This window comes from Vicia villosa, linkage group LG7 (genome assembly GCF_029867415.1).
Source record: "Vicia villosa cultivar HV-30 ecotype Madison, WI linkage group LG7, Vvil1.0, whole genome shotgun sequence".
Classification (NCBI taxonomy): domain Eukaryota; kingdom Viridiplantae; phylum Streptophyta; class Magnoliopsida; order Fabales; family Fabaceae; genus Vicia; species Vicia villosa.
The window spans coordinates 101571078-101598053 of record NC_081186.1 but is presented as its reverse complement, the minus strand read 5'-3'; the positions used below and the strand labels follow the sequence as shown (position 1 = coordinate 101598053).

General features: G+C 32.4%; 5 protein-coding genes across 6 annotated transcripts; 3 read left to right on the top strand and 2 right to left on the bottom strand.

Annotated features, from left to right (window-relative positions):
* LOC131618067 (uncharacterized) lies at positions 1-2140 on the top strand. The gene is made up of 4 exons (XM_058889337.1): positions 1-242; positions 341-556; positions 1454-1609; positions 1798-2140. Exons 1-4 carry the CDS (start codon positions 234-236, stop codon positions 1849-1851), a joined length of 435 nt encoding a protein of 144 aa, XP_058745320.1. The 5' UTR covers positions 1-233; the 3' UTR covers positions 1852-2140.
* A 3989-nt stretch (positions 2141-6129) lies between these two features.
* On the top strand, positions 6130-14057 carry LOC131616209 (gamma-tubulin complex component 2-like). 2 transcript variants are annotated; one of them, XM_058887478.1, is made up of 19 exons: positions 6130-6464; positions 7815-7952; positions 8582-8713; positions 9551-9634; positions 9718-9816; positions 9938-10029; positions 10493-10565; positions 10661-10813; positions 10931-11050; positions 11166-11219; positions 11777-11860; positions 12019-12093; positions 12176-12310; positions 12392-12517; positions 12598-12705; positions 12946-13008; positions 13153-13227; positions 13449-13633; positions 13733-14057. In XM_058887478.1, exons 1-19 carry the CDS (start codon positions 6405-6407, stop codon positions 13866-13868), a joined length of 1992 nt encoding a protein of 663 aa, XP_058743461.1. In that variant the 5' UTR covers positions 6130-6404; the 3' UTR covers positions 13869-14057. The 2 variants fall into 2 exon arrangements, with proteins under 2 accessions (XP_058743461.1, XP_058743462.1); XM_058887479.1 differs by lacking the exons at positions 6130-6464; positions 7815-7952 and having other exon boundaries at positions 8583-9438.
* Positions 14058-16958: 2901 nt separating this feature from the next.
* Positions 16959-21463, bottom strand: LOC131616208 (fimbrin-2-like). The gene is made up of 14 exons (XM_058887477.1): positions 21181-21463; positions 20892-21062; positions 20057-20298; positions 19799-19970; positions 19674-19712; positions 19532-19600; positions 19335-19451; positions 18916-19127; positions 18646-18801; positions 18267-18466; positions 18016-18173; positions 17808-17904; positions 17574-17665; positions 16959-17411 (listed from the first exon to the last, which is right to left on the bottom strand). Exons 1-14 carry the CDS (start codon positions 21265-21267, stop codon positions 17226-17228), a joined length of 1998 nt encoding a protein of 665 aa, XP_058743460.1. The 5' UTR covers positions 21268-21463; the 3' UTR covers positions 16959-17225.
* Positions 21464-22328: 865 nt separating this feature from the next.
* LOC131619855 (uncharacterized) lies at positions 22329-22685 on the bottom strand. Its single transcript, XM_058890903.1, has one exon. The coding sequence runs from the start codon at positions 22683-22685 to the stop codon at positions 22329-22331; it is 357 nt and encodes a 118-aa protein (XP_058746886.1).
* Positions 22686-24007: 1322 nt separating this feature from the next.
* On the top strand, positions 24008-25678 carry LOC131618066 (G-type lectin S-receptor-like serine/threonine-protein kinase RLK1). Its single transcript, XM_058889336.1, has one exon. It carries the CDS (start codon positions 24079-24081, stop codon positions 25381-25383), a length of 1305 nt encoding a protein of 434 aa, XP_058745319.1. The 5' UTR covers positions 24008-24078; the 3' UTR covers positions 25384-25678.
* Positions 25679-26976: the final 1298 nt, after the last annotated feature.

Here is a 26976-nt window from a genome sequence, read left to right as displayed (position 1 = left end):
TCCTTTCATCTCTTTTTACTATTTACACCTTACTTCCCTTTTCATCATTTTCAACCCTTTACACTCTCTCTCATCCTTTTCTTTCTCCACCTCACACGCTCACATTCTCTCTTTCTCTCTTGTCTATAATTATATTGCTCCCAACCACCTCAAAAACACATAGACACAAACCTTCTCCCTCAATCATCTTCTACATTCTTTCACTCAACACTTGTTTCATTCCAACCACACAAATGGATCAAGTGAGTCTTTCATTCTTTATGTTACATGTATTATTTAACCTTAACTTCATGTTCTAATCATGTTTTTGGTTTGTTTGTGGGGGGTGTAAATATAATAGGAATATGACTTTAAGAGGAACCATGTGCCAGCATTTGGAAGCTGGGATTGGAATGATAATCTTCCATTCACAGAGTGCTTTGAATCTGCAAGACAAGGTGGTTTTCTTCACTATAGTTACAACTCTGAAACTGAAGATCAAGATCTCTATGTTGCTGGTGATTTGTATGATAACCATGTTGTTACTCCTGCTATGATTGTTGTTCCTCGTAGAAGGGTATGTTACCTTAACTCTCTTGTTCTTCTTGTTTTATATATTCATCATTATACATATTTTTAATTAATTAATATATATTAACTAATTTTATTTACTAAGTATAAATTTATAAAATTAGATACTACAATTTTTCAATAAATTTATTATCAGTTAGTAACTTTATATATTATAGGACAAATTTATATTTAAGATGTATTTATTGTATTTTTCACATTTTTTTATTTAAAAAATGTAGTTGATAAATATATTTAAAAATAATGGAGTATTTATTGTATTTTAACTAATTTTGAATTTTAATATTTTAAAATATTTTTACAAATTAATTAAGAGTTTATATTAAATAAATAACATAAATTTTATTGAATAATAATTAAGAGTTTATATTAAATAAATAACATAAATATTATTAAATTAATTAAGAGTTTAGGAGAAGAAGTACTAGTAGAAAGTTCAAAGTTTTATTCATTTCATATTTGCATCATAGTTAGTGATTATAGATTTTTTTTCTCTAGATAGTGAGTGAGTGTGGGTGGGAGATAAAGAGAACAACTTAGCTTTTTTTATGAAAAATAATTAATTTGTCTATGGTAGGTCACATGACTTTATAATTGAGCCTCCTATTTAATTGACATTAATGATTCACGCCTAGCGTGACAATTTATTAAAGCAAGAGCTTTCTGACATAAACACCATATTAATTTATGATGTTATCTTTAGTTGTTTAATAATGAATCTAACTTTAGCCTTTATCACCTATATTAATGAGTCACCAAAAACATAGACACTAGCATGAAAAATTAAATCATAATGAAACATAGCACACTATGTAGTGTAGACATTAATTAGACTTTTTTATAAAGTACCAACAAAATTATTAATTTGTTTTTAACATTATAGGAAAAGCTACGTTCCCAAAATGAAAAAGATGAAAAAAAGCAAAATTGGGTGAACAATGTGATGAATGAGCCACCAATGTCAAGACCAACACCAAAACCAGTTGATGAAGATTTGTACAAAATTTCACCAGATCTTCTTTATGTCAAAACTACCAAGGTATTATACACTACTTTTTCTTTTTTCTCCACTAAAAATTAAATTTTCATTAACTTTATTACTTTGCTTTTATAAATGTCTTTTTATTAGTGTATATTCAATTATTCATACTTTTGCTCTTTTCTTCTTTACCAAAAGTTTTATTTTATAAACTTCCTTTTCTAATATGACTTTAATTTTTATTGCAGAAAAGAGGGTTGTGTTTCTTTCCAAGTTGCTTGTTTCCAACTTGCATTGCATGAGACAAGAAAAATTTGAGAGATTAATGTATATAGAAGTGATTCAATGGAGACATTGTTGATTAGTAGATAGATATTCTCTTGGATGATATTTATTTGATAGTATATTATTTAAGGACCAAGAAGATTATCTATCATATTATAGTATTTTTCTTTCCACCTAAAAGTTTTTTTTTGTTTTAAAGTTTTTAGTGTTTGATGTGTTTTTGGGTATCATTGCTTGGATTTTGAACTTTGTTTGTAAAGGCAATGTGACCTGAAATTAAAGAGAGAAAAAAGTTAAAAGTTAATCTATAACATTCTATAATTATTATTATTATTATTATTATTATTATTATTATTATTATTATTATTATTATTATTATTTATTATTATTATTATTTTTTAGTAAGATATATGTTATTAATCCAAATAAACAATGAGATACAAAGCGATCTTCAATGAGTCATCTATCTAATCAAGCCAACTAATAAAAAAATGGGAGATATAAGAAACCATAAGAGTAGCAATATCAAGGAATTATATTCTTTTATCAAGGAATTATATTGATTGATTATGGAATAGAAATATCAAGAAATTATATTCTTTTATTACGAGTCCTCACCCTTTCCTATTTCTTGCTTCTGCAATCCTTTTTTCTACTTAATCATCTCTGCAACATCATCACCTAATGTGAAAACTATGTTTGAAACTCAAAAATTACATCCTGCCTTGTCAATCATCAATGTGAAATCCCTTATTCCGATCACATTGAATTTAGAATCTGGCCAGTATCGCTCTTGGTCGGCGTTATTCAAACTTCAAGCGCGAGTCCATGACATGCTTGAACATATCATCTTTCCGATGGATGCATAGGAGAAAGCTGCATATGAGAAGACCAAAGTCGTTGATCTCGCTCTTTAGAGGCGGCTTGATGCAGTGGTCTTGCAGTGGATTTATACCACGATCTCTTTCGACATTCACCTTCATTCTCATTGACGATGAGTCGGCTGAACATGCTTTAAAAATTGTTGCTGATCATGGATAAGACAATAAAAATTCAAGGGCTATGTACCTTAATAATGAATTTACCAATACAAACCTTGCTGATTTTTTGACGACACATGCTTATTGCAATCGTCTTAAAAGTCTTGCGATAAACTAGTCAATGTTAGGGCTCCAGTCAGTGATTAGAATGTGGTTTTGAAGATGCTTCAAGGCTTGTGGAACAATATTCAAATTTTGACACCGTGATGAACAAGAAGACCTTATCTACCTTTGTTATGGCACGGTCCAAACTCGCGTTGGAGGAGACCACCCTTTTGGAGCGAGCAAAGTAAGATTCTGGTTCAACTTCCCTTGTTGATAATAATTATTCTCCTAATATCTTCCACGCCCATGATCCATATACATCAGCCCACATCACATACCCAAATACAACTTACACCAATTTCGTCCACAGTGATTTCACATTAGCCCCCTATTGAACCACATCCAGTAACTTGAAGCCAACATTGTATTTATAAGCCCAATCCAAGATACACCTCAAACCAAGCTCATTATACAATCGATATAAGATCACCAATTCCCATATCCCTCTTTCTGCCCTTCGTGACCCGAAATAGAAATTGGCTATGAATGATGAATTCAATGCTCTTATTAAAAATAAGACGTGGAATTTAGTACCCCGTCCATTTGGTGTGAATGCTATTCAATCAATGTGGATTTTTACTCATAGAGAAAAGTCTGGTGATTCTTTTGAGAGGCACAAAGCTCGTCTTATAGGTGATGGAAAAACTCAACATGTCGACATTGATTGTGGTGAAACCTTTAGTCCGGTGGTGAATGTTCAGGGCACTCTTCATCTTGGTTTTCATCTTTATCCGTCCTTGGTTGCAGATCTTGTCTCCTATGCTGATGTAGATTGGGGAGGATGTCCCGATACTAGACGATCCACATTAGGATATTATGTGTTTTATGTATTTTTGGGTGTCAATTTGGTTTCATGGTCATCCAAACGTCAACCTACTCTATCTCGTTCTAGTGCCGAGGCCAAATATAGAGGGGGTGACTAATGTTGCTTTTGATTCCTATTGGATTCACAATATTCTCTTAGAACTGCATTGTCCAGTTTGAAAGGCTACATTGGTATATTGTGATAATGTGAGTGTTATTTATCTATTGGGAAACCCAATTCAACACTAATGCACAAAGCATATTGAAATGGATATTCATTTTGTTAGAGAAAAAGTTGCACGTGGAGAGGTTCGTGTTCGTCATGTCCTTTCTTGTTATCAAATAGCTGACATCTTCACTAAGAAATTGGCTCTCATATTCTATCACTAATAGTGGTAAATGAATAAAGAAATCATCTTTATAACATGTCATATAATTAATTCTAAAATATGTCAATGATTTTATGAAATACAATTCTTTTGTGGTATATTTAGTCCTTAAGTCTCTTAACTTAATTTAAGTTTCGTTTTAGTCCTTTCACTAAAAATGTTACAAGTTTGCTCCTTAACTTCACTTATACTATTCTATTTGGTCTCTTCCATCAAATTCGGAAAAAAATGTAAAGTTTGGATGACATGGATGTACAACAAAACTCCAAATGTTAGGGGTGGCAAACAGACATGTCCACCCAACAAAAATATAGGACGGGGCAGACATAGTTAAGGGTGTATGTCTAAAATCTTGGCCCAATCTGCAAAAAAGTGAGGGCGGAGCAGGTTAAGCCCGCAGACACTACACCTTTTAAACCTAAAAATGCAAAAATATATGTTAATTTTCATACCCGCAAAAGCCCGCATAAAAAGCGTGACGGTCACATTAAAGGATGAGGCCTCAAACCTTGATCCGCTCTGCACTAAAGTGCAAGTAAAATGGGAATATGCCCAACGAGTCGGGCCTGTTTTGCCACCCTTACCAAATGTGACTCCACATTTACACCATAAGGGTCCGTTTGATGTGTAGGATAAGAGACATGATAAGATATTTGTATTATATCCTATCGCAATTCAGTGTTTGATGACCAACTTGATATGACAAGTTAATCTTGAACTTATCCTATCCTGTCTCACTAGTTCAAATTGTTATTCTGAATATGAGCTGGGTTAAAATCCGACAAAATAAGATAAGAAAATAATTTATTAATTTACCCCTATAAAATATAATTTAAAATAAAAAGTTAAATATGACAAAAATATAAATATAAATTAATTTGATATTAAATTAAAAATATTAACAAATAATTTTTAAAAAAAATATGTATGTTTGTTATAAGGGCAACTTTTTAACTTTATATAATAAAAAAATTAAAGCCTAATAAATTAAAATATTTAAAATTAAAATAATTATTAAAATTTAAAAATATAATTTTTTTTAAAATTAAATATATTTTCTTGAAAAATTAATTTTATCATTTATATATTATATATGCTTACTTTATTTTGCTTATCTATTATATATAATAGAATTCACGATTTATTTCAAGAAAAATTTAAATTTTTTACTCACTAGTGTGAGTTTTTTTTCTATTATAATTTTTTTACCTATTCATAAATATTAAAATATTTTACAAAATTATATATATATATATATATATATATATATATATATATATATATATATATATATATATATATATATATATATATATATATATATATATATAACCTTATTATAGTTGATATCCTGTGTGAATCAAACACATGATAGGATAAGTGATATCCCGTTTATATCATATCTTATTCTTATTCTAATTTATATTCTATTATATCTTTTTTATTATATCGTGCGCACTATACGGATTCTAAAAATATAGTTTCTACTAAGTTGTTTAAATTAACATTGTTCATCTTCTTTAACTAGGGCTTGTTTTTTTATCTTATTGATTGGAAACCCTGCATTATTATACCATTGTTGAGTCGCATTTAGAGCTTGAGTCTTATTACACATCCACATCACCAAAATTTAAACTTTTTTTTGCCTTAATTTGATGAAAGAGACACTATTAAATAATGAAAATGAAGTTAAGAGACTAACCTTCAATATTTTCTTAGTTAAATAACTAAAACAAGAAATTAAAATAAGTTAAAGTACTAAAAGCCTTGTCTTATTTTTTATGTTGGTGCAACTTTATTTTTTTCATTAAAATTAAAAATAAAAAATACTTATAAAAGTTAAAAAACTTATTTAACTCAATTAAAAATATAAAACATAAAATTAGAGAATAATTATTATCACTGTAATATTTGACATATTTTACATGGTTAGTCTATCACAAACTTTAACCAGAAACATATTAAAAAAAATCAATCATTAACGGAAAAAAAGTTTCAAGAATGGAGAGATTCCGAAAGGAAAGAAACCCTCGCAAACAAAATTCAAAATACACGAGAGGAGAAACAATTAAGACCATCCAGTAACAACTTCAGACACTCACTCACTCTATGCATTTCCCATAATCACTTATCAGTTGACAACAGATTCTCACTCGTCACTCTTCCATCTTCCAACAATCGATTATTCTCAAAAGCGCTTTTTCTCCCGATCCGCGTTTGCTTTATTTCAACATGACTCAAACCGCCGCGGGCTTTGAAAATCTCATCGGCTATTACGAACCTCCAGTTCAAGTACGTTCTTCTCTTTCTCTCTCGTTGAAGCATTCCCAGATCTGTTACTTTTTTTTCACTCTCTAAACTCTGGTTCTTGTTCCGCATTTCCATTTTCTCTCTATTAATGTGATTGCTGCAGTGTTCTTCACTAGTTTAATTGCTTTTGATGCTATTCTATTCTATTCTATTCTATTCAATTTTGACCTAAGATTTATAGTAGGTAGAAAACCTAATTTCAATTCAGAATGCATTCTATACGTGTATATATAAGCTTTTATTTAGGCTATGTTTGGGAGTTTGGAAGGGAGGGGAGGGGAAGGCTTCCAAAAACAAAATTTTAAAAAAATATAGGAAAATATTTGACATTTTTTGAAAAAATGAATTTGTTTAGAATGATAAAAGAGTTATTATCATTACTAAATTTTTAATTTTCAAAATAGTATAACAACCTAAAAAATATTTGGAAAATTTATGTAAGCCCTTCAAAACCCTCCTTCAATACAATTTTTGAGTTCCCCCATTTTATGGGGTTTTTGGTGTTATGAATAAACTCAAACCCTCCAAAACCCTCCCACTCAAAATCTTTTTATCCTTTTCACTTAATTCCTTCTATTTTCTAAAGCCCTCCCCTCCCTTCCCCTCCAAACTCCCAAACATAGCCTTAAGGAATATTGCTCGGAATTACGTGTATGTTTGGTTCTGCGGGGAGGAGAATTGATTTTGAGGGAAGTGATTTTTTATAATTGATTTTAGTTAAAGTGAGTTGGACTTAAATGATTTATGTTTGGATACATTTATGTAAAAGTCAATTGAACAATAATTTTAGTGTAAAATTGCGTTTAAACTCAAAAGCTAAACCAAACTTACACTAAGAAAATGTACTATTTGTTGTCTGACTTTAGGAGCCGATAAGATTAACCGTAAGTTTTTTTTAATGATAAGATAGTTATGAATGATTGGCATTGTAAAGAAAAGCTTTACAACGATGGTGTCATAAAAGCTTGTAATTAAAATGATGCTGATTGAACATTTGGCTGAATAGATATTTTATTTGTACAAATTAGGCAAAGTGAACTATGTGATTATTATTTATAAGAAATTAAGGTACTGACTATGCCTTGTTCATAAAACTGCATTGGGATTAGGTTTTTTTAGTTATTTGATTTCACTTTGTAATATATCCTCTATATGCTTCCATACTATTTGGCTCCCTATTGTTATTGATGAGTGGTGTTGTATTGGATTTTAAGGACTGGCTTTTGTGTATGTATGTATTCATGTGTACAATTCTATGCATAATCCAGTTTGTGTTAGGGTGTCAACAAGCTTTAAAGGTTTCAGCTAGTATCTTGTTCTTCTGAAATGTAGGAGCTTATTGTTATTGATGAAGTGCTCTCTGCTATGGTTGGAGTTGAAGGACGCTACATTTCAATCAAAACACTTCGAGGAAAGAAGGATGAGATTATTAATTTCCTGGTGGACCCATCTATGGATTTGGCACTGCAGGTGAGATTTGCATAATTTTTCACTGCGATGTTTTGAGCCGCAATCATAAGATTATAGCTGTTAAACCTTCACCTTTTGCTTTATGGTGATAGTTATGATAGGAAGTTAAGATAGAAAACCAAGCTATATCAGCAATAGAAATGCTTTACATACAATTTTTTGAGAAAAAAAATTATGAGTTCAAAATGTTCAGTATCGTAACCTAATGCTTAATGGGTTCATTAAACCCATTTAGGTTTTTCTTTCAATGTTTCTGTATTCTTAATTCGTTTTTATAAACTTCTGTAAAGGAATGTGAAACATCTAGCTTACTATTCAAATAATACAATGCATTTTACTTAAACTTTCTCTCTTCTTTTGGCAGCAACCCAAATTAAGAAAATTATTTTCTGCAATCATGTTTAGATATTCAGCCATTGTTTTAAATTGTGATTTTCAACCATAACTCTGCCGCCAAATTGTGTTTTTTCGAGGTCTCTGCCAAATAAGCTGACAGGGAATGTAAAGTGGCCTATGCTATAACTGTATAACTTTAGATAATGGACAATATAATGAAATGCAACATTGCAATAATGAAATATAACATTACAATGATAGAGTTCTGTCTGAGTCAGTTTTTGTTGTTGCAGGAGTTGGCAAAACGGATTTTCCCTCTTTGTAGGAGTTTTCTGTTGATCAACCAATTTGTGGAATCGAGGTCTCAGTTCCAGAATGGGCTAGTTAATCATGCCTTTTCTGCTGCCCTTAGGGAATTCCTTCTCGTATGTTTTTCTGAATAGTGAGTCAGTTTTTGATTTACGTTTCACATGAAGTGATTGTTTGCTTCTTGAAAAGATGTTTGTCTGTGTACATATACACTCACTTTTATAGTTGGCCCCTTAACTTCTATTAGTAGCATGTTACTGTCTGCTAGATTATAGATATATAGGATCACACGGTGTGCTATATTTTTGACATTGTGTCACATGGTGTGCTATATTTTGGACATTATTGGTGTTTACGTGGCTATGTTGTGTTTGTTTCTGCGCTTCATAAGGCCAAGTCTAAAATTTTATTTAGTATTGTACCCATTTGCACTTTCAAACTCATTTTAGGGTGAAGTATTTTGTTATGGATGTGCAGACCTAGTTTAGTTTTTACAATAGTGTTTTTATTTTCAAAATATTTTGGTAAAGGGTATTATAGGATAAGGTATCTTCCAGATAAAAAAAGTGGAACTTCGATGGGTCACAGTTGCCAGTGTCCGTAAGTGCAATCCCTCTACAAAGACCATAGCCCTTTCTTGTTGAAGCAAAACAGTTTGTTTCACACTCTTATAAATCCTAATCTTATTTATCTTAGAACCCAGGTTCTGTTGAGCAGTTTCCTTCTCCAATATCTGCATATTATTGGGCCTTGCTGGAATTTCATGCAGGAGCCATGCAAATATTTGACTTGCCGATTACTTTATTGAGCAAAAACTAGTAGCATGGCATTATTTAGCAAAGTAAATGTTCACCTCTGTTGCAGTTCTGCATTTACAGTATCTTTTGATTAGAATATGCAATTTGAATAAGAATGTACTTTTTACCATTAAGGCATGTCATTATGTTTACCAGGATTACCAGGCCTTGGTGGCACAACTTGAGCACCAATTCCGGCTTGGGAGACTTTCCCTTCAAGGATTGTGGTTCTACTGTCAGGTATGCTTTCGTCTTGGATTAAATGTAAATCAGTAAATGTTTGTCTAACCATTGCTGATAATACCTTCAATGATGTGTTTCAGCCCATGTTGAGGTCTATGCAGGCATTGTCTACTGTCATACAGAAGGCTTCAGCCAATAGTTTTTCTGGTTCTGCCGTTCTTAACTTACTACAGAGCCAGGTAATGAATCTCACTTGTGATTGTCACCATTCTCTGAAGTCTGCACAATGTTTAAAAACTTCTGTTTAGTTTAGTTTCTCAAGCACTTGACTCTCTCCACTATGGATTCCATTGTATGTAGGCAAAAGCTATGGCTGGAGATAATGCAGTTAGGTTGTTGCTGGAGAAAATGACACAATGTGCAAGTAGAGCCTACATGAGCATACTAGAAAGGTTTCTATTTTCTGCTTTAATATGTATTAAGTCCATAGGCATACACCAAATCAAATGGATATTCAAATATACTGTTTGTATTGGTTTTTACATATATCACTAAATAATTATAAGCCCTGTCACCCTTCTTTTGGGGTTTAGAATCTCTATCCAAGTCCCTTTTTTTCAATTATCTTATAATCTTTTGTTTGTATTATTAATCATAGAACTAGCTTGATTTCTTTTGATATCGGATGCATAAAAAAATGTGAACAATGTGCTCGATGTTGTTTACCTTCAAACAAATCTCTACTTTTGAGTGTGTATTTTTTTGCTATTACATTTGTCAGTTATAATTGTTATTATACTAGTTTAATAACCTTGAATATTGTGGTGGTTTAGATTGTTGTGCACTCTTATTATTGAGTTATCTCTAATTAATGTTCCATTTTATTATCCATCTGGGAATCAAACAATCCTAAAGATGGGTCTATGAAGGAGTAATAGATGATCCTTATGGTGAATTTTTCATCGCAGAAGACAAATCTCTTCAAAAGGTACATAATAAAATTTAGTCACTTAATACAGCCCAAAATTAATATCAAAACTTGTTTTTTTTTTCCGTATGACCTAAGTTTCATATTCTCTATAGGAGAGTCTTACTAAAGATTATGATGCTAAGTATTGGCGACAGCGTTACAGCCTCAAAGATGGAATTCCTAGTTTCCTTGCCAATGCTGCGGGAACAATTTTGACCACAGGAAAATATCTAAATGTCCTGAGAGAATGTGGACACAATGTTCAGGTGTTGTTACTGTTATACTTGTATTTAGAGTAAAGTTATATGATCCTCAGCCATTCAAGTTGGAGTGTGCTTGTGAAATACTTATTGTTCACTAAATGCAGTTACTTGTTACTTTAGGTCCCTCCATCAGAAAATTCAAAACTAATGAGCTTTGGCTCAAATCATCATTATCTTGAATGTATTAAGGCTGCTTATAACTTCGCAAGTGGCGAACTTGTGAATCTCATTAAGGAAAAGGTGATTTTTAATACGATTAGGTTTTTAAATTTTCAGCTTACAGTTTAATGCTTCTGCAATAGTTGTTATTGTTAAAAACCCAAGTTCTGATGGTGAATTGTGTTTGTATGTTTAGTATGATTTAACAGGAAAATTGCGGTCTATAAAACACTATCTTCTTCTTGATCAGGTACGGTCATGTTCATCTTACACTGTTCAATTTGGAGACAATAACTTGCAACACTAGAAAAGCTAAAACACTACCTTACATTGTTTCCTGTTTGCAACAATTTGCCAATAAAATGGTATAACAAACAGGAAACGTGAAAATAAGTTGGTATTTTTGCAATTATTGATGAATACATAAACAAATCAAATGCACCCCATCCTTAACTTAAGTATTCCCTCTCTTCTGCTTTCCTAGTAGCAACTTTAAAGATGTGACATGAGATCTTACTGTTTGTAGTCTGAAGGCATATGATGGTTTTGAATGAAACAATAATAAACACAGTCCTAAATGCCCATGGAATATTTGTATTACGTGATCACATTGAAGGGGGGACCCTGTAAGAGGATGTTGAGCTGGTTTGACATGCCTACCTAGAGCATACAGCTATATAGAATCTATAGATGCAAATCAAAGTGATTTTCTCCTTCCTCTTGGACACAAATACTCATTGATAAAGTACACTTAAGAAACACTTTTTGTTGACTGATATTTTTTTATATATGTTCATGATTACACAGGGGGATTTCTTAGTGCATTTTATGGATATTGCTCGAGATGAGCTGGCCAAAAAACCTGATGAAGTATCAGTTGAGAAGCTGCAGGTATAGTTATGGGATGTTATTCACTTTACTAATTACTATACATTTGTTTCTTCTAGTAAATTTCATTCGTCACCTTCCTATTTTGATTTTGAAAGGGGGCTTTACTCTAACTTTCCTTTATCTTTTGTTTGCTTTGGCTGTCTTCCTGTATGACGCAGTCTCTTCTAGACCTTGCTCTGCGTACAACAGCAGCTTCTGTCGATCCTTATCACGAAGGCTTAACCTGTATCGTGGCAAGTAACTTATACATCTTGTAAGAAATTTTGGAGCTGTAAAATTCAGTATTCTCACATGATGCGAACTTTATACTTTCAGGAAAGATCATCTTTGCTTAAAAGGTTGGGCACATTTAATGTCACTGAAGTTAGCCAGAGAGATTCTAGTAATAATGATATTCTGGAAGAGCCTGTTAGCATCACCGGACTTGAAACATTTTCACTAAGTTATAAGGTATTTTTTTCTCTACAAGTTTCTGAGAAAGTATGCTTTTAGTTAGTCGCATCATATTGTTGTTTTTGGTTCTCTTTTCAGGTGCACTGGCCATTGTCTATAGTATTATCACGTAAAGCCCTTACAAATTACCAGTTAATTTTTCGATTTCTTTTCCACTGCAAACATGTTGACCGTCAGCTATGTGGAGCCTGGCAAACACATCAAGTATGGCTATGATTGCCTTTGCTTCACTTTGTCTTTTGTGTTTAATTCGTCTTACCTTCATCTTTGGTCTCATATTGTAGGGAGTTCGTGCTCTCAATACACGTGGAACTGCTATCTCTAGATCTTCTCTTCTGTGTCGAAGTATGCTTAAATTTATCAATAGCCTTTTGCACTATCTTACATTTGAGGCAAGTTTTTCTTTTCTGACTACACATGTATTGTCTTTTTACTTCCTCAAAACCAGATCAAATCAGTTCTCAAATCATATTTTTATGACCAATTTGCATAGCAAAAGGATAATTGTAGTCGGGACTTTTCAAAGTGGATAGGATTGGATCTGGGTTTCTCGCTTTCTTTTTCATAAATTTGGTTCCTTAACTGAGCAGTTATGCTAGTTCTTGGTTTTCTGACTCTGGTTTGTATTTTAGGTTATTGAACCCAATTGGCACGTGATGTATACTAGACTTCAGTCAGCAAATAGCATAGATGAGGTAAGTTATTTCTGTCGTCATAGATTGCAAAACTGGTGATGTATAAATCATGTTACATACATGATACTAGAGTATTTCTCTCCTTTATAAGGGGGTGGGGGGCTTGGATGTTTGAGAAAGTGTAACATTTTCTGTCTGAAACAGGTTATTCAACATCATGATTTTTTCCTTGATAAGTGTCTGAGAGAGTGTTTACTACTTTTACCTGAGTTGCTGAAGGTTAGTTCTCTGTTTTGTTTTTATAAAATATAATATATATGGTTATGCTGTTGTGTATTGGACCTTTTTAAGAGAAACATTAATGGTATTTGATAGATTTATTAATTAAAACTATTATCTGCCTCACTTCTTTGTCAAACCTTCTTAACATTTGCCATCAGTTAATTGTGAAAAGTTTGACCACTTCTCATGATTGGTTTTTATTGGGTTCTTAATTGCAGAAGGTGGAGAAGCTTAAATCCATGTGCCTTCAATATGCAGCTGCAACTCAGTGGCTTATATCATCTTCTATCGTATTACATAGTCCAGATGAATCTAAAATTGATTCACTCGGAACTAAACAATCAAAATCAGGTCAGGTCCTGAAGTCCACCACCAGAAATTCAGCGGTCACTGATTCTATTCTGTAAGTCCAAAAACAAAACTATTTATAATTATATTAGTGTCCGTAGATACTGATGACTTCATGTCATGTGAGCATTCTGACCTAAATAAATAATTGCAGCAAATTTGAGAAGGATTTTGATACCGAGCTTCAGAGTCTTGGATCAATCTTGAGTAGTAGCTCCCAGGCAGAGCCATATTTGGCCCATCTTGCAAAATGGATTCTTGGTGTCAAACTCGAACATAATGGTTTGTGATGGGTTTTTCAGGAGTGCAGTGTTAAACTTGAGCATTTAGTGTGCATAGGTTATTGTAATGTCTGGAGTGTGAGTATTTTACATTCTTGTGAAGTTGTGGTTAGGTTTCTTTATGACAATATTGAGAATATTTTTTCTTATTTGTTTTTCTAATATGTTCTTGCCAAATTTTGCCTTGGCAATTTGTGATTTGGTCTTCCAAATGAAGCAAACAATTTTTCATTTGATACATCCATACATTGTGTTTTATAGTGGTTCTACTCACCTATTGCAAACACTACGTGTGGCTGTAATGGATAGCATTCAAGAGTAACAGCATTGTAAATTGTAAGTTACAGACAGTAACTTCTAACAGAATACGTTTCTTAAAAAACTGATGAAAAATTAAAAATTAGACAAATGTTTTAAAAAAAAAATATTAATTCACACTATTTAGTGAAATCATTTGAGATGAATGTATATCATTTGAGTTATTGTTATTTGCATCTTCATTTTTCTCAATATTGAAAACATTTTATTTATGAATATAAACTCAACAGAACAACATTGTAAAAAGATCCTTGAACTATTTTGTAATTTTTAAGATAAATCCCTAAACAAATTCAAACATAAAATTATGTGATTAATCTTTATAATGATAAATATACTCTCTCCGTCTTATAGTGATCACTTTGTCCTACAATGAGCGATTTAGTTAACCATTTCATACAAATTAAGAAAAATGTATAATTGAAAGAGAGAATGATGTTATTAAAGTATTCTTTATCAAATATTTGAAATGATAAAAATAGTATTAGATGATAGAATTAGAAAAAACAATTAATATTATATTTAAAATTGAAAATGTTCATTTATTTTAGGATAATTTTATTTGGGTATAACTTTATCCATCCTATGAAGTTACATATCCTAAAGAGAGACCGAAGTAACATGTCCCTGATACATTCAAAGGGAACATATCCAATACGGTTATTTTGTTGTTTGTCTTTTCATTTTGGTTTATTGAATCTTCTTTATGATTGCACATCTTTGAATCAAGTTTGAATTGATTCATTTTTAGTATGCATAAATCAATATTTATATTTGAGCTTTATCACGATGCTTTTAGTCAATTGCATGAGTAAGTAGAATAAGAATCATGATGATATTGATTCAAGTTAGGCAGAAAGAAAAATCTCAAAGTATTTTAAAAATATGAAAATTTGAGATTTTGTGTGGTTGATTCAAATTAAGCACATATCTTGACTTTAATTAAATTGAACAAAGGCAAACCAAGTTTTTCAAACACCTTGTTTTTAATCAGAATTTACACTTGATTCGAATCAGGCCGATCTAAGTCACCTCTGCTTGATTTGATTCGAATTAGACTTTACAACTGATACGAATTAGACAATTTTTTCACATTTTCTTTTGGCTCTGTTTGAATTGATTTGAATAAGAATTTACACTTTTTCAAATCACGAGCTATCTGATTCGAATCACGAGCTATCTGATTCGAATAAGACTTTACACTTGATTCAAATCATATAACAAATTGGTTAAAATCATTTTTCTTTCTTATTCCATTTCTCTTGTTCATTTGACTCAAATCATGAAATGTTCTTGATTAGAATCTAACTAACTTTTTCTATTCATTTTTATGCTTAATCTCAAGCACATATAAAATCTTTTTGTCATCATTTTTCAAATACAACCCTACACAACTTTACATCATTTTGTATTGTGATTTTGTGAAATCAACTTCCTCTCATTTTTGAAAGTTAAAAAAACCCTTGCAATGAAAATTCTTTCATCTTCAACCTCTAATTTGATTTTAGACCTTAATAATGAGAGATTTATATTTGGTTGAGATTTTCAGGAAACTTATAAGTTTGAGTTTGTTGTCATTGGTGCTGAAAAGAAGAAGCTTCTTCTCTCCAAATTACCTTGGTAATGACTGCATCGAAGGTTACATATAAGGTAGAGTTCTCAAATATTAAAACAATTCATCGTTCAGAGAATCGGTAGGATCAAAGGGTGATTGCTGCACAAGAAGGTTTGGAGCAGATTGGCGGTACTAGAAGATTCAAGAAGCATAAATCAAGTAAAGATTACGCATAAGAGTTTGACATTACGTTATATGCAATTCAAGATCCAAATAAGAAAAAAAAACAATAGAGTTTGAGATTAAGAGTTTTGGTTAACTCAAATATTTTTTTTTGGGAATTGAGGTATTATACTAAAAAAGATATTTTTATCTCAAATAAAATATGTACTTGATCTTTTGAATAAAACAAATAAGCTTTGATGCAAACCTACATGTATTCTATTTGAGCAAAATCACATGATGAGTTTTGTAGACAAAAATGAAAAATTAATAAGGTACGATATCACTTGTCACACACACTAGGTCATGTTTGGTTTATGTGGTTAGTGTAATGCTATGAAGCACGGACACCCCTAAAACGACTCCGACACTAACACGGCGACACCATTAATAATTTGAAAAAATAAATAAATTAAATGTAATTGTAAGTGTTGGTGCAGGTGTCCGTCATCGACACGGACACCTACACACCTGATTTTAGAAGTGTTGGTGCTTCATAGGTGTAATGAGTCAATTCATATATGATTCATAAACAATACATTTGCCGACTATATATTGAATTCTACTATATCTCAAATGCACTATGGGGGATGACTTGTTTAAAAGAGGTGGAAGGATAAGTATGAAGACATGCATTGATGATTACACATGTTTAGTAAGTGATCGAAGATATACTTCTAACTGTTGTATCTTCTTGTGTGGAAACCTTATAGTTTCAATGAATAAGATGAAAGTGTAGTGGTTGTAATAAGTACTAATGTACTATCAGATTTAAAGATACAATCTGAAGATCCTATTAAGTTGTTTTGTGATAATAAATCTTCTATTAGTATTGTACATTATCTTATTTAGCGCGACATAACTAAACATATTGACCGACATTTCATTTAAAAGAAATTGAATGGTGGATTGAAAACTACAACCTACAGTTCTTGTGGATATCAACTAACAGATATATTAACAAATACTCATCAATTGAATGGATCAACCAACATACTTGCATATATGAAATGATTGATATTCATTCATCAACTTGAATCTGTGACAGAAGTGATTACTGTAACATCTAATCCAAGGCACACCACATAACTTCACATAACTTAGGTACCAAACTTAGGGAACAAACCAAAAAACAATATTTACACAGCAGTTGCTTAAACAAAATTTTCTTTGAAACCAATAAATTACACGTTGACCTTTTGATCAACTATAATGATGAGTTCAAATAAAGATCATATTGATAAATAAAAAATGGGTCCCTTCTGGCATATTTACACATTTCCATTTTCATCAACAGATGAATCAGAAGCAGAATCATCTAGTGTTGAATTTGATGTAGTCTCCAATTGACTACCACTCTCACTATCTGAAATTCCAATTGTTCTTTCTTCATGAGGGTGTTTTAGGAACCAGTACATTATACTAGCTGTTAGAGTAAGAATCATCTTTTGATTCACCTGAAATTATATAACAAACATTGTCAAGAACCAAAAAATAAAAACATAAACGATTAGTAACCGCTAAACAAAATGTTGAGTCTTTTTACTATAACATGTTTTTTAAAAACAATCCTTGTTGGAAACGACGCAAGTTAATGAATATTGGTTCTTCCAAATTACCTCAGTGATGTCTTCGGGAAGCAGGAATATAGAACAACCTAGCTTTCTTGCAATACTGATGATGTAGCTGGCATTCATCTTTTTCTCTTCATCTGAATGGAGCAAGAGATTTTTGTTTATACAATTGTTATAGGAGTGTTACAGACACAGACACAGACACAAACACGTCTTTCTTTAGAGGTGTCGTTGTTACAGAGGGTGCGACGTTGAAATCATAGTTACAGGAAAACATACCAGTTACTCCTTTTGTCACAAGTCCCCAATTTACAGCTCTTGGCTGCACTGAGCTAAGAAGCTCAAGGAAAAATATTCCGTCGGACAAACGTTTGTCCTGAAATTTGAAACCGTGGTAGACGGTACTAGTCAAATAATGAAAAATGTAACATAGATACAATTTCAATTCTTAAAGCTTCTTTGAATATATTGAAAGGATTTGCAATACCTTAAAACTGTTCATACTGCTTTGACTTCCTGTGCTGCTAACTTTGCTGTTAGCCCATTCCAAAATATCAGCATCGGTTATTTCCTTCCCGCGAGAGTGAAATCGCAAGTTCTTTAGAAGTTGTAGGATGTTGTATCGCATCAATTGCCACAGATAAGCTAAAATTTGATGTATATGACCAAATGATTCAGTTTGATTATGCTCAATAGATTAATTAGTACCAACAACAAGTAACAAAAGCATATACCTACCTAGTATTAACTTTTTATTTCCCTGCACAATGTCATTTCCAGCAACATTTACCAATGAGAATTTAAGCTGTTTCCCTATTTTCACAACTTGGTTGCAATTCTCAACTTTCTTAAATGGCATCTTAATTGGAGGCTTGTTAGCAATCTTCCAATTCACAATCCCTGACGACACCTTCTCAAGCGTCTCTAAGAGAATCCACCTGTAATTATGATGTACTGTTAGTGTAAAACTTTTTACAATGTCAACCAATCACAAACCATCATCTGTATGAATTTTACGATAGATATGATTAATGATCCATACAAAAGGTTTTAACAAACAATTGAAGGATAGTATGTGCTAGGGAAATAGGACACATGCGAGTGAGAGATATTCAACCCGTTTCTAAGATCCTCAAAGACATTGTTGATATATGTTGAATTTCCGAGACTGTTAATCCAAAGGCGAAAAGCTCTCTCTTCTCTAGAATCTTCGGTGTCATCAGGCAAGGCTTGAAGGAGTGAAATCTGTTTTGTCTGGTCTGTAAGTCCATTCCTACAAAAGAAAAATCGAGTTTTTTTTATAGCTAGCATACGTTTCTCAGAAACCAAAACGAAAAAAATTGATATATAGTACTATAATATTTCTCAAGAGGGAGATCATTTTCACCTGTGCTGGAAAATATGTGCAACAAAGGCAAGATTAAGATTTGGGGAACCTTCCACAATGTCTTTTGCGGTTAGGTATCGCTTGCAGCCCATTTTATCAGAATGTTCGAGAACCAACTTTGCTCTTTCAAATGAATTTTTTACCGCCAATGTGGAGGGATTAGTGTATTCTGGTGCAAGAATATTTAGAAGATGCGCATAAGCCTCAGCGTCCTGTTAGTGTCAGAACCATACAAAGTTCAATCAGAAACAATTTACAAGAAACGCATTGCGAAGCTTCACTTATTGATTAATGCCTCGCAATTGGCAATACTCGCTCGACTCATAGAATATCATGCATTTACTATGATTTGAACTTGGTTTTTCCCGAACTATACAACACTTTCATCTCGTTAGTCATTAACAAAATTAGTTAGTTACCTTGACATCAGAGGAGAAGTTAGAGACAATCTTCTTGTACTCGGATTTCTTCAAATGGAAATTCATCCACCTTAACAAGATCTTTTCGGGTGGTAGATTCATCAACTCTTCCATATCCTGTTAAATCAAAATATATATATGAAGCGACGCGTGCTAAAATTGAAAATTGGATAAGAATAATGATAGAAAGTATTTACCTTACTATCATCAAGCAACTCGAGAAGCTGAGGAGTTTTCTTTAGATTGAGGTCGGCCAGCAATTGTATCTAAAATACAAAACTCAAGAGTATAAACAAAAGATTATATCGATAAATTTCTGTATAATCAATGACACTTTACCTTAATAATCTGTGATATCACTCCGAGTACTAGATGACGCTGAAACGATAACAAAACAATCTAGTTACTAAAGCGCTGAAATGAAAAACCGAAAAAGAAAAAGAATCTAATGTAGCATAGCATACCCTTCCTTCAATGAAGTCTTGTGTGCCAATGTTGACTACGGTACATCCAATGGCTTTAGCAGAATTGAGGCAAAGTGTGTGATTTTCATTCCTTTCCCATGGATTGAGTAATCTTTTCGTATTGATTGCTCGTTCGTCAATAGTCCCCGGAACTGCCACATTGATAAGCTTGCTACAACAACATGTAATAATTCTTCTCAAATAAAATTTCCATGAATACTAAAAATGTTAAACTAGGTGGATGAAAATGTGTAGTACCAAAGAAGAACACCGTCTTTTGCAACTTCGAAGAGCTCATTGGACGAAGGATCAATAGGAAGGTACTTCTTGAGAAACTCATCTTGTGAAAGATAGTGATTTATATGTGTAACATAAGATGATTTCTCCGATTCACTTATTGTGTGAAGCAATGTAGTAGTAGCTGCCTTTAAGAATGCTGAGGAATTCTTCGGACTACTTCCTGTTCTAGAATTCGCAAATGTTTGAAGTTTCAAGTAAACCTGTTATCATCGTAGCACCAGTGCATCAAAATTTGACATCTAAGCAATTCTTTCACATGAAGCATACTAACTTTTGGTATTCTTTTTCTTCATATTATGCATCTATTAGAATTGACTTATTTGAACTTATTTAGTGGCATAAGCACTTGTGACTTAGACTGTTTGAGAGTGCTTATGAAAACAGATTCTAGTTTTAAATTGCAGTTCGAAACCACAATTTCTACCACTTGTGACTTAACATTCATTAATTTTCAAATGTGTCTTTCAAACACCGTCCAATCAAATTTCACGCTGCAACAGTGGCAATGCGCGTCGCAGCAAATGACTGCAATCGCAACACTTACAATCGCATCCGCGACCGCAATTTAAAATGATAATTCTGATTTTATTTGATCATTTGTTATCGCAATAACTAATCTGTAAACACTAATATGATAAGTGTTTATGCTATAAACACTAAACTAAGCTTATTTCCATAAGTTTTTCGGGATACCTTATGAAAACAAAAAGAAAAATGTGATCCTAATTTACACAAAGCAAAAAAGATCCACCACACACAAAAAGTTGATAATTGAAGAGATGAAAAAACTCACCTTGAGAAACAATTCAAAATCAACCTCTTCATCAGTGTTCTGATACAAATCCTTAACATAAGAAGCTCTTTCTTCCTCACTCAGATTTTCTCCCACAACTTTCAATCTTGACATCTTAGAAGCTAAATCAGCAATCACAAGCTTCCCACTTTCCCTCCTCATACTCATAAACTACACCAACAAACAAACAATCATCATGACCCAGATTCCAAATTTCAATAACAAGATCAAAAATCCAATCTTTTCATATAAATCATAAAAGAAGCAGTGAAGAGAAAGATGAACTTACATGGGTTTTTAAGCTTCTAAGTTCAACTTGAGTGAACTGATTCTGAAGAGATGGATCTGAAACAAGAATTCCCCAATGACCAGACATGTTTTATGTTTATGTTTATGTTTCAAAATGTAGAATGAGAAAGAAGAAGAAGAAGAAAAAGATTATTTATGTAAGTAATTTAATGCATCTAAGAGTTTCTCTTTTGAAAAAGCTGTAGAAGTGTGGTGGGAAGTGAAGGAGAGAGAGAGAGAGATGGAAAAACATTATGGGACAGTTCGGAGCTGTCAGAGTTCAAAGTTTGTTGAATGAGAGTGAGAGAAATTCAAATTATTATTACTATTATTATAATAATATCCAAAGTTTGAATTTCCTAGATTAGTAACATTTGACATGGGACCCACTTTTATACGTTAAAGAAAATTTTCAAATTTTTAACTTCCAAGTTTGTTGTTATGCTTATGCATGATTTTGATTTTGACAATGTTGTCCTCATCTTGATGAGTTAAAGAGTTATTTTTAAGTGAAGTTACCAAACCTTGCAAGTATTGTTTTTCTTTTTAATAATATTTAATTTACATTTGGTTGGCAGGCCTTTGATGAATTTTTGTTACACTTATACTATTCTGGCCTAATTTATAAGAAAAATGACAAGTTTTTAGCTTATTAAAAAAGATAGTTAAATATATTTACTTTACTTGATTTCATGTAAGAGATAAAACACAATTATGTATTTATCCTTAATTAAATTGTAAACCATAACAATATTAAGTAATTAATGTAAGGATAATTTTGGACCTGTCTTGATTTGTGGACATTTACTTATATACAAGGCCAAAAAAATTTAGGAGACATTTGCTTATAAATAAGCCGGTAAACTTGGAGGGAGTATTTTTTATTAAGGAAACAAATTTTTTATTATTTGGGCTTTATTTGGGCCTAGATTTGTTTTGGTACATTCTCAATCCAAATGTTGTTATACTGATATATTGGAGGATTTAACTTACTACTCCAAAAATTGTAACTGGCACCCCATAGTTTCTTAATACCAAAAATGTTCTTTGTCAAAATAAAGAATAAGACGTTCGAACTAAATTTTTTCATAGAATGTTGGATTTTTTTTTTTTTAACAAAGAGGGCCTAAGCCCAAACAACCAAAGAAACTAGGAACAAAAAACTCTAGCTATCGGGATTCCTCTAGCATCTTCATTGAAAAGTTGCTGTAAGCAAACAGGAGCTGACTCGAACATGGTAAAAACCTGCATTGAATTACAACAAATATTGGCTAAAATATCTGCACAACGATTAGCCTCTTTGAAGGTATGACCAACAATCACACTCGCAAAATGACTCATCAGTCTTCGAATATGAGAAATAATTGTCAAGCTTTTCCGAACAATAGAGTACCCTTTATTAATGGCTTGAACCACCAATAAAGAGTCCACTTGGATGTCAACCTCCTGAACTCCTATGGAGATAGCAAGCTTAATACCTTCAAAAACTCCCCACAACTCCGTCATAAAGATGTTACAGCTTCTGAGATTTGTAGCAAACCCCCTCACTCAACCACCCTTGTCGTCTCTAATCAAATCCCCACAGTCAGCTGCCTTATTCACCTTACACGCTCCGTCGACATTATGCTTCAACCAATTTCTATTAGGAGGAGACCACACAATCCTCTTAGTAATCATCTCTGTGCCCATGACAATATTATTCACCTTTGCAGCTTGTTCATAATCTTTGGTTTTCTGGTAAATAAAATCTGCCGGCGCATACGGTTGTTCAAATTCTTTAACATGCTTCTCTCTATTGCGCCAATTCCAAAGGAAATAACACCCCATCGCCCAATAACAGTTCCAATCAACACCATTTCGAAAAAGAATGTTGGAAATTTTCTATAAACATAAAATTCTGTTTTTTGTCTTCAAATTTAATGCTTAAATTGTTACCCAAAAAAAATAATTAATGCTTAAATTCATATATTTTAAATACAGAGAAATTAAATAATATAATTTCAAAGCTAAATTTTAAGATAACAAAATTTAAATTTATTTCGAAAATTGAAGATTGGAAATATATAACTAAAAATATAAAATGTGAGTCTCTAGTTTCATATAGTTCGATTTATTAACAATATAAATATTATATTCGAGTTGAAATCCATCACATTTTACTTATTTACGTAAACTTTTTATTATTAATTTATTAATCAAAAATAAATTGAAAATGATAAATATTTTGATATTTCTAGAATTTTATTGGACACACACCTATAATTTATTCATTAAATTTTTTCATAATAATTTATTTTCAAAAATAAAAATAAAAATAAAATTTATCATAAAATATAAAAGGTAAAAATAATGAAATGATGAAATTAATAATAAGGGAATTGAAATTCCAGATTTATCAAACATAATCTTGAGACTTGATATGATGCACAAAGAGTATTCTTAATTGGATAAAAAGACTGGTAACTAAGAGCATCTTCAATGGTGGTCTTTTCTTTTGAGTTCTCCACCTAGACATGCCACATCATAGTACCATTGCATTGCAATGCAACTATGAAAAAATTGTGGTACCCAATCAAATTAGTTTATGAGGTAAAGTTGTGGGCCCAATAATAACTTTTTAAAATTATACAATTAAAATAAAAATTATAAAAATTATTTTAAGATGATGTGGCTAGTGGGACCCATAAAGAACCCAAAAATGGGTTACACCATTGGAGATGCTCTAAGTGCTTTAATGTTGATGGACACAAAATTCAAGCACTTTGACTATAAGTGCTTCAATATGTATGGACACAAAATGTCTATTGACTATAACTGCTTTAATTTTAATAAACACAAAATATCTATTGAATAAGTGCTTTAACATAACATGTCTCCAAATTGATTCTATAATCCAAACATGGCTTTCTCTCTGCTTCCCTTTCTCCTCTACTCACTGTTTCTGCAATCCACCAGTGTTGCAGCTCAAACCAAAAGTACTATAGCCATTGGTGATTCTTTTACTGCAGGAACCAACACCTCTCCATGGTTGCTTTCACCTTCCGGTGACTTTGCCTTTGGTTTTCTTCCACTCAAAGACACTAATCTTTTTTTGCTTTCCATTTGGTATGCAAAACTTTCTGAGAAAACTGTTGTGTGGTATGCCAATGGAGATAGTCCTGCACCAAAAGGGTCAAAAGTTGAACTCACTGCCAAAGATGGGTTGGTGCTATCTTCTCCAAATGGTGTCAGGTTATGGAACACCGAGGGACTCAACAGTGCAGTTTCTCGCGGCGTGTTCAATGACACCGGCAACTTTGTACTTGAGGATGGTCATTTCAACAGTCTTTGGGAAACTTTCAAGTTTCCTAGTGACACCTTGTTGCCTTCTCAGGTTGTTGAAAAAGGAAGAAAGCTTTCTTCAAGGCTTAAGGAGACAGATTTCAGTAAAGGAAGGTTTGAGCTTCTTTTACAAAGTGATGGTAATCTTGTTATGCATTCTATTAATTTACCATCTGGTTATGTTAATACAGAAAACTACTATGAAAGTAAAACTGATGGATCCGGTACATCAAGTGCTGGAACTCAATTGGTCTTTGACAGATCAGGGTACTTGTATGTCTTGGGAGAGAATAATGAGAAATACAATGTATCAGGAGAAGAGAGTAAAGTCTCTACCACAGATTTTTATGTTAGAGCAAGTCTTAATTTTGATGGAGTGTTCACACTTTTCAAGCATCCAAAGAGTTCAACTAAGAGTGAAGGTTGGACCACAGTATGGTCCAAACCTGATAATATATGTCTTTATACTGTCAGTTCTGGTAGTGGAGTTTGTGGATATAATAGTTTCTGCACTTTGGGACAGGATAAGAGACCAATATGCCAGTGTCCAAAAAGTTACTCACTGGTTGATCCTGGTGATCCGTATGGTAGCTGTAAGCCAGATTTCATACAAGGATGTGTAGGAAGAAACGATCTCTACGACTTCGATATTTTGATAGACACTGATTGGCCTCTATCAGATTATGTGCTTCAAAGGCCTTTTACTGAAGAACAATGTAGGAAGTCTTGTTTGGAAGATTGCTTTTGTTCTGTGGCTATTTTCAGGTTAGGTGATAGTTGTTGGAAGAAGAAGTTGCCACTGTCAAATGGGAGAGTTGATGCAACTCTTAATGGTGCTAAGGCCTTCTTGAAAGTGAAAAAAGCTAATGTTTCTCTTGGTTGAGGGTGACATTGGAGATGAGGATTAGTTGGAGAAATTGGTAATGGTTGTTATTTGGTGTGTTGATTTGATATCTAAATAAGCAAAATAAATGCTAATGCTAATCCTTGGTAAGCAAGATTGGCAGCTAGTGCTAAATGCTAGTCTTTTTGGTGTTGTTAAAACTTAAAAGTGAATTTTACCTTTTTTTTTGTATTTGTCTTTGGATCAAGCTGTGGTTTTATGTTACTATTTGAGGTCAAGATTTGTAATTAATTTGCATGAGTAAATTTGATTACATTGTTGTTTTGTTTTGGATAAAGTTAATTTAATATCTAACTTAGCAAAATAACTGACATAACATGGTATTATATAAAACTTATTTTGTTTAATAGACATTAAACGAAATTTCTTACTTTATACATCAATCATAATAAATATTTATCATGTATTTCGATTAGTGATATACATTCCTATTTTAACTAATTAATTTTGATGTCAAAGATAGCATTGCTGTTGTACAAACTATAACAGATTGAAATTTCCAATATAGGCCAAAATAGAAAACGGTGTTGACAAAGACATCATACTTTGTAGAAAACTACATTGATGACTTTTTTTTGTTAAACCACGGCAAATAACTAAAATCTATTTTAAAAATTAGTACCTTTTTTTGGAAAAGTCTCCCACTTGTACTTGTTTACATACACACCATCTAAAAACCAAACACCAAAGAAAAAGGTGACATGTTTAACATGAAAAAACCATAAATTTTTTTATGGATCAATTGTGAATACAACTAGAATTTTTGAAATTCTGTTTCTCAAAAGACAGATGTTTTGATAACATGTTTAAGAGGTTATACTAGAATCAACACAACTATACAATATGAGTTATACAAGTTGATGAAGCTAAAAAACTATAAATAACAAAAAAAATGATAACTCAGTTCGGTGAAACCACACTTACGTCTGGAGGATTGAGTCCACAATCTATAAAAAATAAATTCACTATTAGTAACTTAGTACATTTAGATTTACAATTAACAACAAGTCCATATTGTTCAATGCCTCTTTCTAGCACTACCCAATGACGTTCAATTTAGAGTCTCCCCCTAAATATGAGAACTTACTCACTTTCTTCTTAATCACACAATCCTTGATAGGATGTTACAACCACTAAACTCTAGTGATCAACTTCAATCAACAATATGAATGATATTAAATTTTACAACTCAACTAGACAAACCTTCTATGCCAAGTTACTGAAACATAGATGTTCTGGACTAGCCCTATTGTCGCAATTGGCCCAATCCAGCGAGCACGACAAGTCTCCCCTTTCTATCCTCTAGCCGAGCACGACTAAGTAGTGGACCACCACAACGTAGGGTTATCAGAGCATGCTAAGGCTCCGTCCCCGCCAACAGCTAGTTCCTTTTGCTCAGATAAATCAAGACTTGATCAACGGTTCCTATATTTTGGGCCCTGAAGTCATGCTCAGGCCCGCAAATATAGTTTGACCTAGCCCTAAATTTTTTTTGGAATACAACTCCTTGACACAATGTTGCGCACCATATTCATAACAGTGCGATTTTTCCTCTCACATATGCCATTTTGT